Below are 16,382 nucleotides of genomic sequence, written 5' to 3'. Positions count from 1 at the left end.
GGCCTATATAGTTTGACCGATACCCAGGGCAGGTCATGTTTTACCGAGCCCAAAGTTTATTCAATTTGGGAGACTCTGTTTAAGAAAAAGAATCTAAAATTACTTTACTTTGGCAAATTTTAAAGAACATATGATCATGTGAACATATTCCCAAGACTCTTCATTGTGCTTAAGGGACCGAGCGAATGAGGGACACTGAAGCTTAAGCTTTATTAGCTTCCTGGCAAATCAGCTCTGCTTGTAGTTTTGATATTTTCCTAATTTGGGAGACCTACTATTAAGTAGTAATGTTTCCATTGCTGTTATTATGGAGGAAAAGGCTTTCTTCAAAGCTAAGGATGAATATAGTGGAAGCAAATATATAGGCTCAAGAATTTTCCATATTCTATTTGTTGTGCTCACTTAGCTGGAGAAAATACAGTAGAGGATTGTATGAACACATTCAACTGAAAAACTTTCCGCAGCACAGCCCAAAAGAGAGAAAAACCAATGTTTTAAAGTAAAGCTAGCAAAAAGCAAGATAGGTTCGACATGCTAGATCTAGTTTAGCCATTAAAGTATCTAACAAAATGATGTCGGATTATAAAATTTGTGATATTTTACGTGAGATATTTTAAATGAATAAATCGACATAACCCATTTAAATTGTTGTGTAGAGATTGACGACTAGCAAATGAAAACCAAACTTCTCCTGAAAGATTTATAGCTGTTCCGTATCAGAGTGACCAGGCATGGTCTGTGACCTTTCCCTGAGATCTCCTATTGATCTTGTACTTTTAGCTAATAGCTCGGTCACATGCTAAGATGAACACTAAATCTCCCCAGAATACTGAGCATGCAAAGCTCTGCTATTAGAAACCACAGTAGAATATCAAAAAATGTCTGGCCTTGCTTTCTTGGTAGCCATGGAGAAAAGAGGAAAGAAACAGGTACACACACCAGCTAAATGTGAAACTGCTGCAGGCGATACAGAAACAACTATCAAAGCAGCTACCTTTTAACAAGCAGGCCTGTTACATGCCAGGCACTGGGCCAGGTATTTTATATATGTCCTTGCAAGTCCACACAACACTCCTGCAGGGTTACAGATGAGCTAATTTAGGCTCAAGGAACTTACATATCTTCCCCAAGACACAAAACTAAGAAAAGAGGAGCAGAGATTTGAACTATGCTGAAAAATAGGTCTTTGCGCTGTACCACACAGCCAGTTTTTGTGTGTCCAGACGGCTGTTTCTATGGGGTCATTCCCTGGGTAAGCCAATAGCGAGACTTATTTTACAACCATTTGACAAATTACTTAGAGCATAATCTCTTTCCCAGGGAAAAAAATCTAAAAGGTACTAACTACATTATGATTAACAATACCTTGTAGTATCAACTCATTATGTACTAACTCCTGGTGTTTGGTGGTGATACCCACTGTAACCCTCTCTCATGATTCGCCGTGACTTCTCTCCTCTGTGCATCATCCTCACTAAGTCTGGGCTTCTGCATTCCCTTTATGTACCAGGCATGTAAAATACATTGTTTGGGTTTTATATTGATATTCATTTGTATTAAATCCGTCAGTGTTAACTGATCATTTACCATGTGCTAGGCACTTTGATACATAGAATTATAAGACAAAGTACCTGCCCTCAGAACTCACAATTGAATGGCAGAAACAAGGTATTAATAGGTACATGAAAAACTGAATAACATTGTTCGTACCATTTTTTGACACTTAATAACACCCATGGCTTAGAATGTAAGAGTAATTCTATGGAGGAAGAGATTACTGGGAGACGGGAAGAGAGAGGAAGAGTTTCCTGGAAAGGTGGATATTTGAGCTGGGTCTGCGAATGAGTCTGCTTAAACAGAAGGGCAAGGAGGGCAGTCAGGAAAATAAGAATAGAGAGCAAGTGAAGGTACTGGGGTCTGAGAACAAGATGAGCAAGACATGTTCTAAGGGTCATCAGATCCGCCTGAATGGGGCAGGGGGTTCGTGTTGGTGATAATGAGAGATGCAGGGAGCGAGGCAGGTTAGAGTCAGAGTGCTTTAGGCCTTGAGTGCTCTAAGCGTTGTTGTTCTGTCCTATCGGATAACTGAGACAGTGGGGAATCACTTCAGGTGGTTGAACAAGTGGCATACTCAAAGTGGCCTTTTAGGAAGATTAATGTGATATCAGTGTTCAGGATGACTTGAAGATAAGTTAAAAAGCCGCTGCACTAAACCATGAGATGCTACATACATACCTAAGATAGGATGGTGAGCAATGAAGGAAGTCGACCAACGAAATAAAGGAAAGCAGAGAATGGAGGATCTGTAAATGGGTGTTAAGAAAAAGGAAAATGTAGAAAACATGCAGGGTTTTTGAGCCTGAATGACCAAACACATGATATCTTTGATAAAAATAGGAATTCTATTTGCTTAATAACTGATTAATCAAACTTGACCTAACAAAATCAACATATTTTAGCTCATTGGAGCTTCTTTCTTTAGCTTAGAAAATTAAAATCCTTTTCTGATGCTCCTTCCTATTTGCCTGCCTGTAATCATCTTCCTTTTCCAGTGAATAAGATCCCGCCTGGTTTTCTGCTTATCCACACTTTCTTGGGAAGCATAAAAGTTACGAGAGGCTTAGGAATCGGTCAGAGGAAGAAAAAGAAATTGAAAATGTGTCTAAATCTATAAAAAGAATGGTATTGTCAGTTGTTAATGATTAAGTAAAATATAAAAATGCATGCTTCTGATCCTCTTACTGTATTTTGTTTACTGTAGACTCATGAAGTGGACTAATGGGGGAAATACTAAAAACATTGAATAAAAAAATAAAGACACATGGTATTAGTTTAAAATTCAGGGAGTATTCTGTTATACCAAATTAATAAGTACTGCCAGGATAGTCTATAAAATAAAAGTCCTTAGCTATACTTTAATGAATAGATATAAATATTACTCAATCAACATTGATTTTGACATAAATTGAGCTTCCATACTGCTTTAAAATTGTTTCTTTTAGATATGCTAAACATTTCCCCCATGATGTTTACAGGATTAGTTTGCTAACAAACCCCTTTAATAGGGAGTAAATTTTACCTCATCCTTGTTCCAATTCTTTTAGATTCCAAAATAAAAACTTAAACTAATAAACTAATACCAGCCAAGGGGCGTTTAAACATGTAGAACTAAAAATCAAGTTTGTGAATTTTATATTACCAATTAAAGGATCAAAGAAAGTGTCAATCACAGGCCTGTGAAATTGAATCAATTAAAGTTTAGATACAAAATTATAAAAACTTGATTCAGTACTCCTTACTGACTTAATATTTAAAAATTGAGTAGGCACAGAAATACCGCAGCCCAAGTCCCTGTTTGCAATAATCCAAACAGTCTTTTGATTACCATAAGATAGGAGGTTTTACTTTTATACATAAATATAATTTACTATGCTGCTTCAAATGCTTTTTGTTCTAAGGGCTATGGCACAATTTCCAACTAAAAAGATAAAAATGCTAATAATATCTCTTCTATGGCTTGTTCTCTGTGAATATTTCTCTAGTCTAAGAAGATTGAATTATGACAAAATAAATGAGCAAATCCAGCCTGCACTTACCACTGAATCTGTGTCTAATTGAATGAGACTGTAGAGAAGATGGCTTGATAATTGTGATGATCTTGGAATTTCAGGATGAGTTAAGAATCAAGGTGCAATATACTAACGGTTCTTAACTTGATCTCAGTTCCTTTGATTTTGCTATTAGTTGAAATTGTGATATTTCAGACCCTCCTGAAATGGTAAAATTTCAGAAAATCAATCACACAAGAGTGCTGCTGCTCCTACCACTGAGCAGAGATTTCCCAAAACCAAGCATTTTGTAAATCCCTGCCCCCCAGCTACCAGCAGCGGCCTTTTTCAGTCATGGTAGCCGCACGTTTTCAGTCGAGATACAGTAGGGACCTAAAATCTGACCACTCACTTGCACCAACACACCTGCCTTGTTAGTGTCTTGCCTTTTCCGGAAGTTGGGCAGCAAGTACTAGCTCAGCCTGTCAGGAAACTCTCCATGCTTAAGTTGAGTGAACTCGAATCCCATTCCTATCACATGTATAATTCAGAGCTTCTCTGCCACCAGTCTGTCACCTAAAAATTTCCAAACTCATTTCTTGTATTTTTAGTACTTCAATACTGATCCCTGTTTTCATTAGGAGAGGCCAGGATCTAAGAACCAGCTCCAATTTGCCATGCTACGCTGCGCTGCGGGGAACGTATCCAGTTCCTATTTCCTACCATTCCTGTGGGGAATATTTCCAGAGGCTAATTCTCTTGTGGAAGGCCACATATTCTCCCCACATTTGTTCTTATGGGCAGTTGAGTTGTGTACAAAATTAGAGCTTTCATTTGGTGGACATTTTTAAAGTCATTGACATATGTTACTTGATTGAGAAATTTCTGTGTCTTTAAGGAAGGAGATCCTCCAGAACATGAAATAAGCAAATACAAGCACCACCTTGGAGATTCTGTTACTACCACACAGGAATAAAACTGATGCCCATAAAGGCAAAGCTTATGCCTTGAATGTCCGTTGGTTCTTTTACCAAGAAAGCTCGTGTCCCATAGCTAAATAGTACACCAGCACCACTCAAACTGCCACCTCCAAAATTGGTTGGCTTATTTTTTTCTCAAAATGAGAGCATCATGAAGAAGTATTCATGAATCATTTACCTTTACCATCATTAGTCTTTAAACCATTTAAAGTGGATATTTTAAGATGGGTCTGCGTAATTTTAGTTGTTTAGGATATTATAAACTGCTGTTATAAACAGCAGAAATAAGGAAATAAATTTGAACCTATCCAAGTGTAGATAATTTTTTTTAACATTTTCAGAAAGCAAGTCATACTTTAGGTAATAATAATTATTGCATTCATGCACTTTTAAGGTTATAAGGCAAAATACATATTGCACTATAAGAGGAAACAGGACAAAAGCAAATATTAAGAATAGTTCATTTTCACTGAGTATGTAGTATGTGCTAGGCTTTGTTCTAAGGATTTTACATGTATTCGTGTAATCCTCTCAGCATGCTATGAAATATCTATTATTATCATCACCTTTACAAATATGAGATCTGAGGCATAGGTGAGTCAGGTAACTTGCCCAAGATCACAAGTTTAGTAAATGATGAAGCTAGAATTTAAACCCAGGCAGTCTGGCCCAGAGTTTATACTCACAGATATACAACTGACAAGAAAAAGATGTGTGTGTGTGTGTGTGTGTGTGTGTGTGTGTGTACACACTCATAACCAACTATACAACTATTCATAGTTACCATATAATTAGGGAGATAGGAAAAGCTAAAGGAGTCTCTCCAATGCCATGTCTTGCAAAAGACCCAACTTGATGGAGTTGCAACTCTGTTATAACTATATAGACCAGCGCTGTCAGTATCAGACTGTTTACTGAAAGAAAGAAAAATCTCTAAAATTGTTCTGAATGTTATATTGATATATAACTCTTCACTCCATTACAAAGTAATAAACTACCACATTAAGGAATACAATATGTCTTGCTGCATTTAAAATTTTAGGCATCAACTTTGGAAAATGATATAATAACACTTAGCATGGCAAGTTGATCACTTCCCATAACCTAGGAGTTCTGAAGTGTTTTTATTCCATAATGACTTGCATTTCTTTGAGTTCTTCATATCACTTTTTACCCTTTAACACATTTACACACTCAAGATCTCTTGCTCTAATCTGTCTCTTGTCACAAAAAGATACTAATGGCTGAAAAGGAAATCCAAAGCTGAAGGTATTCAGGCCTTGGTGTGTCTTCGTGGTTCTCTGTGTACCAGCATCACAGCAAGCGCCAAAGAGCTCTATGGGCTCCATGTGTGATCTGCTGTCCCCTTCTACCAATCTAAGAAGCACTAGTGGGAACTATCACCTGTTCATTTAAGAATAGAATCTCTTATAGGAACAATAAATTACATATATTCAGCACTTAGAAGAAGCACTAACTAGTGAGAATTGTTTCATTAAAACCTAACCTCATTAGTAAGGAGAAAACTACTACATTACCATTAGAATAAAAATGTTCATATAGAGTTAGGTTTATACTACATATTTTAGATCTTCACATATAAAATCAATGGAAACAAGCTTATAACTCTGTGTGTGTGCATGGATGGCTGTGGGTGTGGGTGGCTGTCTATGGAGAGAGGAAGAAGGAGAGAGAGAATGAGAAGGAATTAGTAAAAACCAAATTTGTCATCAAAAGATACATGGGGGCCCAGGGGCACGGTGGCTCACACCTATAATCCCAGCACTCTGGGAGGCCGAGGCAGGAGGATTGCTTGAGCTTAGGAGTTCGAGACCAGCCTGAGCAAGAGCAAGACCTCTCTACTAAAAATAGAAAAATTAGCCAGGTGTCATGGTGCACACCTGTAATCCCAGCTTCAAGGGAGGCTGAGGCAGGAGGATCACTTGAGCCCATGAGTTTGAGGTTGCAGTGAGCTAAGATGATGCCACTGCATTCTACCTGGGGCGACAGAGCAAGACTCTGTCCCCAAAAAAAAAAAAAAAAAATACATGGAATCTAGTAGATTCCTATCAGTTGACATCTTTGTTGGGATACCAAATCATTTAAATTATTTAAGATTTTTTTTCAGAAGATAATATTTGCACATGGTACAAAATTACATTAATTTTAAGAATACAGTGTTGAGTGTTTGTGAGAAGATTAACCTTTTAATTCCAACAATATGTCATAATTTGTCCATTCCTTGATAATGTTGGTCTTACCATTGTTTACAGGTAATGGGACATAAAATGTTTCACATTTTCATCACTTTATATTTAAAAAATTGAGGCATTACATTTTGTGAGCAGATGTTTGTATCTCACGAAATCCATAGACAGGTTCACAAACTTTAAAAATAAAACTGATGGATGTAGCATTCTGACTTACTGCATTAGGCCACCAATGGAGACTGCATCTTACACTGGAATGATCTCATTTTAGTATGTAACTCCCATATCTCAGGACAAACATTGTAACTTTCCTAGATTGTGACAGAGCAACCAAGATGAACAAAATGCCACCTGTTTTCTGGGGTAGGTTATCCATTTGAAAGAATAATTCCTTATGATGAGGTACAAGTGAAATCAGTGGTGTATTATACTTCACAGGCGAATTCGATAGAGACACCCTTCCCCTGGACTAGACTTTATGTCTGTCACTGATGGGCAATTCATTAATGGCTTTGCATTGAGCCAAAAAGATACAGAGAATATGCTTCTTTGTTTTAGACAAGACACATACTGCTTTTTAAAGGTAATGATTTTTAAAATAGCTGTTAATATACTGTTCGATGTTCAGCATCAGGCAAGGAAGGAAAACAGTAATATCAGAGAATTGTTGCCTGTGATCACATTCTTTTAAGTCATTATTAAATATACAGTACTATTCATTTGCTGGTCTTTGATCATACGTTCCAGTTTATAATCTATTGCTCATGATCTGTTTCCTTTTGCTTTTAATTTCCGTCTGTGTATCGGGAGTAACTCTCTTGTGATGTGTACGTGTGATCCTTTTTACAGCAGCAACCCAGCTCACAGATACTACCTTGCAACGGATCCTGTCACAGGAGATCTGTACGTCTCTGACACTAACACGCGCAGGATTTACCGCCCAAAGTCCCTTACGGGTGCCAAAGACTTGACTAAAAACGCGGAAGTGGTTGCAGGGACGGGAGAGCAGTGCCTTCCATTTGACGAAGCCAGGTGTGGGGACGGCGGGAAGGCCGTGGAAGCAACACTCATGAGTCCCAAAGGTGCTGGCAGTTACCAATTTGAGGAGTTCTTTTTATTTAAAAAAAATAAAAGCAAAAGGAGAAAATCCAGTTAGTGCCTGGTTGTGTTTAATGCTGAGCCTAACATTTTGCCTTCGACTGTGTCCTGGAGACCTGTTTCACATCTAGTGCTTTTAAAAGCCGTTTAGCACGAAACTGCTAGAATCCTAAGTTGATTTTACAGTAAATATTAGGTTCGTGGCATTTTTTTAATATCACACCATTTTTTCAGCTCTTCAAAGAATGAAGCAACTACTCTGTATAATTCAGGTCACATCCTGTTAAACTTCAAGGAAGTGCCCAAATTCTTTCATTGTCCTGGAATTTCTTTGTCATGAATGAGTCCCAGACTTCTTTAAAAACCATCACTAAGCAACCCTTTTCGCCCTCATCCACTTTGGAGCTGTTCAACTTTTGTTTCTATGCCATGGGAAAAAATGCTTGCTGGGAGGAATTCTGGGAGGTAACAAGGGCTAAAATTCTATGTGATAAAGGCTTTTAAACCAGTCAGGACTGACTCCTTGCTCGTGTGTTATGCTATTCATTACAATGTTTTTTGGTTTGAGGGCTTTTTTTTTTTTTTCGTTATAGCTAGTGACTTTTATGTGAACAAGGACTGGAAAAAAGTATTTGCACTGAATTATTCATAATAGCAAATTTCATTGTAACAAGGTCAACAAAACACTAACCTTGGCTTAGATCTATTTTGTTAGAAGAATATCATTACTGTAAGTTTGCAGAAGTAGAATTTGAACATGTTTCTACAATCTACAGACTGTGTCATTATATAAACATTATGATTTTATTTATGAAACATACAAGTACTACCTATGTAATTCAGACATACACTCACTGGAGAATCTTAGAAATCTGGATTATTTTGTTACTGAATTTTAAATTTATTTGTACTGTAAATGCCTATGTTGCTTGTTGTCGCACACATTTGCAGCTGCACTCCTACCTGCTGCCTGTCACCTATGTTATCACCGGGGTTAAGTGTTGAGTTTAATGATGGGCTTGGAGTATAATCAAAATTAAGCATTTTTGAAAAGTTAGTAATATTTACTTCTCTTCAATAAAGGAATGGCGATTGATAAAAATGGATTAATCTACTTTGTTGATGGAACCATGATTAGAAAAGTTGATCAAAATGGCATCATATCGACTCTCCTGGGCTCTAATGACCTGACTTCAGCCAGACCTTTGACTTGTGACACCAGCATGCACATCAGCCAGGTAGTTAAAATATTAAGCTGACTTGTTTGTTTCTCTTCTAAGTGACTTGACTTATTCTGATCAGTAGATATTATGGCACCATATTAAACTGTATATATCATGTGTGGCAGTTGTTATGATAGAGCTGTCCCATTTAAATGTATCTCAGGAGCTAATAAAAAGTTATATTCTTCTATAATTCTGCATTTGATGAATTCAATTGGATACAGAACAATTATCACTAAGAATGCTTAGCATTTGTAATAAAATACCAGTAAAGTAGCAGCATGCAGATATTCCAAAAAGAACAAAACAGCTTAAATCTCTAATCTTTTGATTGCATGAGCTCCTTAAGTAGTAGAGAAAACCACTATGATTAGTCCCAAGAGACTTATATTTAGAATTAGAAACTTTACTGTTGGCCTGATTGAAAACACAATAGAATACTAATGTATTCATAACCTAGAAAGCCCCAACATTTGGTGGTTATTACTGCTATAAGGAACATCTGTGTTCATATCTCATTGATATCTATTGACTCACTACTTAGAGGTTTATTTGCTATTTGGCTATAACTAGCAAATCCTTCAATGAGCTACATTTTAAAATGAAATGTTATTTCCTACATTTGTCTCCATTCAAAACTTTTAGGTTTACTTTGCTGTGGCTATTGAAAAAACTATTTTATAACAGTTTATCAGATTAACGCTAATTTCCCTAAATGGTCTGATTTAGTCTTCTGGCAAATTAACTGCAGTGCAGTAACTGACTAACCAGCCCATTTCTTTTTTTATTAAGGTACGTCTGGAATGGCCCACTGACCTAGCCATTAACCCTATGGATAACTCCATCTATGTCCTGGATAATAACGTAGTTTTACAGATCACTGAAAATCGTCAAGTTCGCATTGCTGCTGGACGGCCCATGCACTGTCAGGTTCCGGGAGTGGAGTACCCCGTGGGGAAGCACGCGGTTCAGACGACGCTGGAATCTGCCACTGCCATTGCTGTGTCCTACAGTGGGGTCCTGTACATCACTGAAACTGATGAGAAGAAAATTAACCGAATAAGGCAGGTCACAACGGATGGAGAGATCTCCTTAGTGGCGGGAATACCTTCAGAGTGTGACTGCAAAAATGATGCCAACTGTGACTGTTATCAGAGTGGAGACGGCTATGCCAAAGATGCCAAACTCAATGCTCCATCCTCCCTAGCTGCTTCTCCGGATGGGACGTTGTACATCGCAGATCTAGGAAATATTCGGATCCGGGCTGTGTCAAAGAATAAGCCTTTACTTAACTCCATGAACTTTTATGAAGTTGCGTCTCCAACTGATCAAGAACTCTATATCTTTGACATCAATGGGACTCACCAGTACACTGTGAGTTTAGTCACTGGTGATTACCTGTACAATTTTAGCTACAGCAATGACAATGATATTACTGCTGTGACAGACAGCAATGGCAACACCCTCAGAATTAGGCGGGACCCAAATCGGATGCCAGTTCGAGTGGTGTCTCCGGATAACCAAGTGATATGGTTGACAATAGGAACAAACGGGTGTTTGAAAAGCATGACTGCTCAAGGACTAGAATTAGTTTTGTTTACTTACCACGGCAATAGTGGCCTTCTAGCCACTAAGAGCGATGAAACTGGATGGACGACATTTTTTGAGTAAGTATATGAAAATTCTACTCTGATTATAAAATACTGTGATATAACTCCATAATCTATAATAATGCTGTAATCTTAAGTGCCAAAGGAATCTGTGTTTTTCAATGTCTAGAGCTTCTATAATTTTTAGATCCCTTTTTCTGAAAAAGGAGACAAAATTACGAGATACAAAATTAGATGCTGGGCCTGGGAAGTGCAAGTGAGAAGCCTTGAAGCTTAAGTTTTAATGAGCTTCGTGGTAAATCTACCTCTACTTAAGGATTAACATTTGGCTTCAGATAGACCTAGTGTTTAGCACTAAACCTTTCAAGAAACATTGCAGCTTTGGTTTTAGGGATAAACCCTTTGGGTTTGGATTTGCACACCTGATAAAGCTGACTGTGTTGGGAGCTTTCACTGAAGAAAAACTTGAAAACTATCTACGGTGAATGTAGCTGATTGTGTCAGTACTACAAATGTTATTCTTATCAAAAAGAAGGGCTTAACTTTTTATAATCAGTTATTGGAGAAGCTAAACTACACTTAAAAGAACCTTACAACTAAATGCAAATCAGGAATTACAGGGCGCTGTCTGAAAGCTTATGAAAGGTGTGAGGCTCATTCAGCCAGGTATTCTGACACAGGTGTGGAGCGGGGCCCAGGCAATGTGCTACCTGAACAGTCACATTTTGTGAGGTCAGCAAGAATGAAATGAAAATTAACTATTACATATTTTATGGTATGTGGACTTTGCAGTGAATCCTTGTGTAAAACAATTTTTGATTGCTTGTTCACTTGACCAACATTGCACAAGCCACGAGGGGAAGTTAGAGAGAATGGCATGTTGACAAATGCAACATAGTCCTTGAAATGAATATTGCATTCCTTAGTGCGATTTGCACAGTGATAGGCCAAAGCAAAAGAATTTTCTACAGGAGTACACCTCTAAGATTATGGTAAAAGTCAGTAGAAAAAAATGATTCAATATACAAATATTTTCTGTACAACTTTTCTAGGATGGATCTTATACATAAAGCTTAGTTCTCCTATAGCTTGAATTGCTTTTCTTTTTTGACAGATTCCCTTTTAATAAAATGAATGTTACCCAGCAGCATGATTTTGTCAGAGGAACAAACCTTTCCAATTGAATTACATTAAAATTCTGTTCTTAGCATTCCTTTTGCTCATTTTAGGATCGCAATAGGAAAGGAATAAATTGGAAGTTAATGGAAAGCACTTCCTTTGCACTGTTTTCAAAGTGATAGCAGGCCAGATTGCCAACAAGGCGAAAAGAGCACAGAAAATGTGCTACCATCAGATGAGACTGGGCAGGAGAGCCGCTCTGATTATAAGATCTTCAGGAAATGATGGTGGCATTGGTAGGGTTTCAGTTTAGTTGAAAGCAAGGGGAAAAAGAGAAATAAGTTTTTAGTATAATCTAGGACTCAAGCCCTGCTCTCTGGGCCATCTTTGAATGTGTCCTTATTTATTCCCAGGAATTGACATTGCACAGAAAGAAGTTCATCGTGTGGGTTACTGCTGACACGTGAACTTCCTACAACAGATAGAATGGTTTGTTTAAAACCTACAATTGAATTTTAATCAAGTCTGGAAAATTAGAGAAACTCCATTGGTGGAGTCGATGGAAAAACAAATTTGGATTTTTCACTTTTTAAAAAAATAATAGTGCACAAAGAAAACATATTTCTCTAGTAACAAATATCACCCAAGAATTTCAGGCTTAGTCAGGAATCAATGGGATGGCTAAAGCAAGGGTTGGGTTGGCAAGCCAATCTTGCGAATATAATGAGAAAGCATCATTTTAAAGAATGATAGGTGTTGCTGGGCGAGGTGGCTCACACCTGTAATCTCAGCACTTTGGGAGGCTGAGGTGGGAGGATCACTTCAGCCCAGGAGTTCAAGACCAGCCTGGGCAACACAGCAAGACCCCGTCTCTAAAAGAAATTTTTTAAAAAATAGCTGGTATGGTGGCACCTGCCTGTAGTACCAGCTACTCAGGAGGCTGAGCCAGGAGGATTGCTTGAGCCCATGAGTTGGAGGTTTTGAGGTTGTGATGAGCTGTGATCACACCACTGCACCCCAGTGTGAGCAACAGAGCAAAACCCTGTCTCACAAAAAAAAAAAAGATTTTAATTGAGATACATCACAATCATATTTTCACTAATACTAACTCATTATACATCATATTTAAAGTATATCTATTAAATTTTATAGCTAGATAAATTATAGTAAAGGCAACTATTCCAAAAAGTATCATTAAAATATTTTACCAGCTATAACCGTCACAATTGTATACATATATATTTTTTTAAAGAATATAGTGGTTTTATTAGTGCTTGAAAAAAACTTTTCTAATAAAATTAACAGAAATATTGTTTAAAAAGCAGTATTTTTGTTAGTTTTCCTCTATATATCTGCAGCAAAGTCATGACTAAAAAATTTCTAAGAAACTTTTATGCATTTTGCAAAACAGTGTATTAAAATAGAGCGTTCAACCCAAGGAATTCAGAATCATCATGCCAGAATAACAAATGATCATTTTCTTCCTTTCTGTACATTCTTACAATTTGGCTGTGAAAGAACAAGGGCCCACCTCTTCCAAGGGTCAAAACTTTAAAACACATTCTAAAGTAAGTGCACAAAAAGAAAAGGGTGCGGGGTGTCATTAGCAGGCAGCCCCGCCAAAAGCGCTGTCTGTGTTCTGACCCAGCAGCGCATTTTCTCTGTAAGCTTGAGGTTGCTAATGGGCAAACTCAACCCCCATCGCTGCTCATCTGAGCCTTGACAGGAGAGTTTCTGCTTATTGTCTCCTGACCCGGGCATGTGGTGGGATGTGAACATCCTAGTGGAGGCAGCTGGGGGCCTCTGAATTCCTGTCCGACTGCCTTTGTTTTTGTAGTTATTGATGAACTGGCAGACTCCCAGAATATTAGTACATATCTGTAATATTTTCCTTCTTTTTTTTTATAGTACTATGTGTCTAATTTAGACCTTACAAGGGTACTTGGTAAGTTCATAAAGAAGAAACCTGACAGGTTTGACAATGGCCAGAGTGTTACCAAAACCACAAGGAGATTGTGGATAAAAACACCATTCTCCACTGAAAAACACCTGTTTTCTATGACTTACATGACACCAGTCCCTTGAGCTCTGATGCATGCTCTGTAATCATCTTTCTGGACAAATACCTTGCACAGAGAAATTAAACTTTGCAGCCTAAATTCCCATTTGTATGTGGCCAGCTTTCTAGCTAGCCTAGTGTCTAAAAAGCCTTGAGATTAAAGCTTTTATAGGAAAGAAACAGATGGAAGAAGATCTGGAATCAATAAATTTGCCTAGAGATAAAAATACACTTGTCATAGTTCCTTCCAAAGAAATTTTAAGAGAGAATTAGCTCAAATTGCTTACCTTTCATGCTTACATTTTATTATTATTTTTTTTAGTACAAACTTCAGTGTACCATTAGTGTGTCATGGTATTGGTATAAGGACAAAATGAAATGGGAAAGTATTTCATAAAATACAAACTTTCATTACCTCTGTTGCTCCCACAACTCCTGGAATGTTGCAGTGCGTGTAGAAACTCTCCCAATAGCCATTTGTTGAATGAAGGAATGGAAGAATAAATCAAAGATGTAGACAGACAAATATTTATCGAGAAGAATGATAAAACCTATAGCTGGCTCTTGCCAAGGTTTCATTGAAAAAATATCATATAAATGCTCTCTCGTGTTCTGAGTTAGTTCAGACCCATGTACCAATACTTAATGCTGCAAATATTAACCCTTCCCATTTTCGTGGTTGATTTTTAAATATATTTACCCAATATTACATGTTTGCTCATTTTTTCACTTTATAAGGACGTCTTCGGTTGATCTTGTTATTCAAACAGTTAAGCCTTCGTATTGATACCTCTTTCTTCTGAAACGTTGGTGTTGAGAAGCAAAGACAGGATACATTTCCCGTGCAAACGCAGTTAAAGTCTGTTGTACCTGGTATCAGAGAGGATTCTAGGAGAAGAAAACCTGATTCCCAATGTGAGGTTCTTCTCAGTCACCAATAAAGTAGACAGGGTGATTCTTTAGGGTACACAGATGGTTTCCTAAGCACGAGAACCTTCATTTACAAAAACTAGAGATCTCATCTTCTTGGTAGCAATTTCTCTCCACATTACTTGTAATTAGTATGTCCCTATTGTGACTCATTAAAGAGGTAGCCAATATTCTTAGACATGCTACTGGGTGGTGTGTCGAGAAGACTACAGTAGGTATCAGATGGTTTATAGTTCAGCTTTGAAATCACTGAATTAGACTAATATGTTTTGTGAGCTGAATAAGCACTTATTACTGATTGAATAGGCCATCTTGTCTCCAAGCTCTTCTTCTGTTGACTTGCTGGGCTGTGGAAAGGATGTCCTGTTAGCTAATGGGGTCCCCTTGTGGGAGGACACTGTGACAAGCCTAGTTCCTCTCTTCACTTAGTATTAGGGACTGTTCCGTGCTGCTCTTCACACCACTTAAAAACAATTGCCACACATTATAATTCCTTAGCTGAAGTATTTCCAAGGAGACCAAAAAGATCTCACCTGCTAAAAATTTATTATTTAAAAAGTTCATACCCAAAAGAAACCACAGTTCTTGCACCTTGTGCACAAAAGGAAATCCAGTGTATTGAGTTGGGCAATAGAATAAATTATTTAATAGTAAATGACATTTCACAGTTCTCTGCTTGCTTACCCACCTAAAATACAAACTGGGCATATCTAGAGGCTCTTCTGTCTGGTTAAAGAAGACAACATGAAAAACAAGCTATGAATTCTGGCTGATATGTACATGCACACCAGCAGGTTGGTGGCAGATTTTTTTTATCAGGGGACTTTGAATATTTGGAGCTCTGTATTTTTGGAGCTGACTCTGTGATCTTGTGTGAGCTGTATTCAGATTCACAGAGCAAATAAATGAGTTTCAGCTTTTACGCATTTATGTAGGTATATATGGGTCTCCAGCTTCTCATTTGGGTGCTTTATTGTCCCTCATTCAAGCTTTGCAATTTCAGAATGAGCTTCTGAACCATTTCTTTGTAATGAACCTAACTCTGCGCCCAGGGCAAACCCACGAGTGCGACTGACATCAGCTCAGATGCTGTAGGAGCACACCAGGGAACGGACCTCAGAGGAGGAAAGCCAGGCAGTGTAAACAGTACCTGTGCTACACCTAAGACAATTTAGTATGCAGAAAGCACAAATAATGTAAGGAAACGCAATGACAACGATTCCAAATTAGAAAAAATGTGTCCATTCTTGGTGACTCTGAATCATGTTTAAATAGCCTGACAGCGGTGCCATGCTGTGTTCTCCTTACATGAGTATCATTGTAATAGCTTCTGATGTTAGAAGAATTATAGAGGCATCTTCCAGAGGACAAAACTGTGAGGGTAGCCTTCTTAAACACAGAAACCACGTGCCATTGCTGCTTCTGCCAAAAACCTGCATTAAAAACGAAGCAGCCCATTGTATAAAGACATAGCCAAAAATGGTGCTCAGCCCCTCCTTTATTTTCCTTTTCCTTCTTTTTCCATGAAAGAAAACATTTAGGAAATTACGAATGATTTATAAGATATTTTATCAACAGATGACTTATAATCATGGGAAAATTCTA

General features: G+C 37.7%; 1 protein-coding gene across 1 annotated transcript in view; it reads left to right on the top strand.

Annotated features, from left to right (window-relative positions):
• The window catches only part of TENM3 (teneurin transmembrane protein 3), a 437,141-nt gene that overhangs the window by 382,675 nt on the left and 38,084 nt on the right, over nucleotides 1-16,382 (top strand). The window contains exons 19-21 of the mRNA XM_045552462.1: nucleotides 7,588-7,820; nucleotides 8,920-9,074; nucleotides 9,852-10,726. Coding sequence (XP_045408418.1) covers nucleotides 7,588-7,820; nucleotides 8,920-9,074; nucleotides 9,852-10,726 — 1,263 coding nt within the window. The remainder of the gene's footprint in view (nucleotides 1-7,587; nucleotides 7,821-8,919; nucleotides 9,075-9,851; nucleotides 10,727-16,382) is intronic.

Source organism: Lemur catta, chromosome 5 (genome assembly GCF_020740605.2).
Source record: "Lemur catta isolate mLemCat1 chromosome 5, mLemCat1.pri, whole genome shotgun sequence".
NCBI lineage: Eukaryota > Metazoa > Chordata > Mammalia > Primates > Lemuridae > Lemur > Lemur catta.
This window is presented reverse-complemented; position numbering and strand designations above follow the sequence as displayed.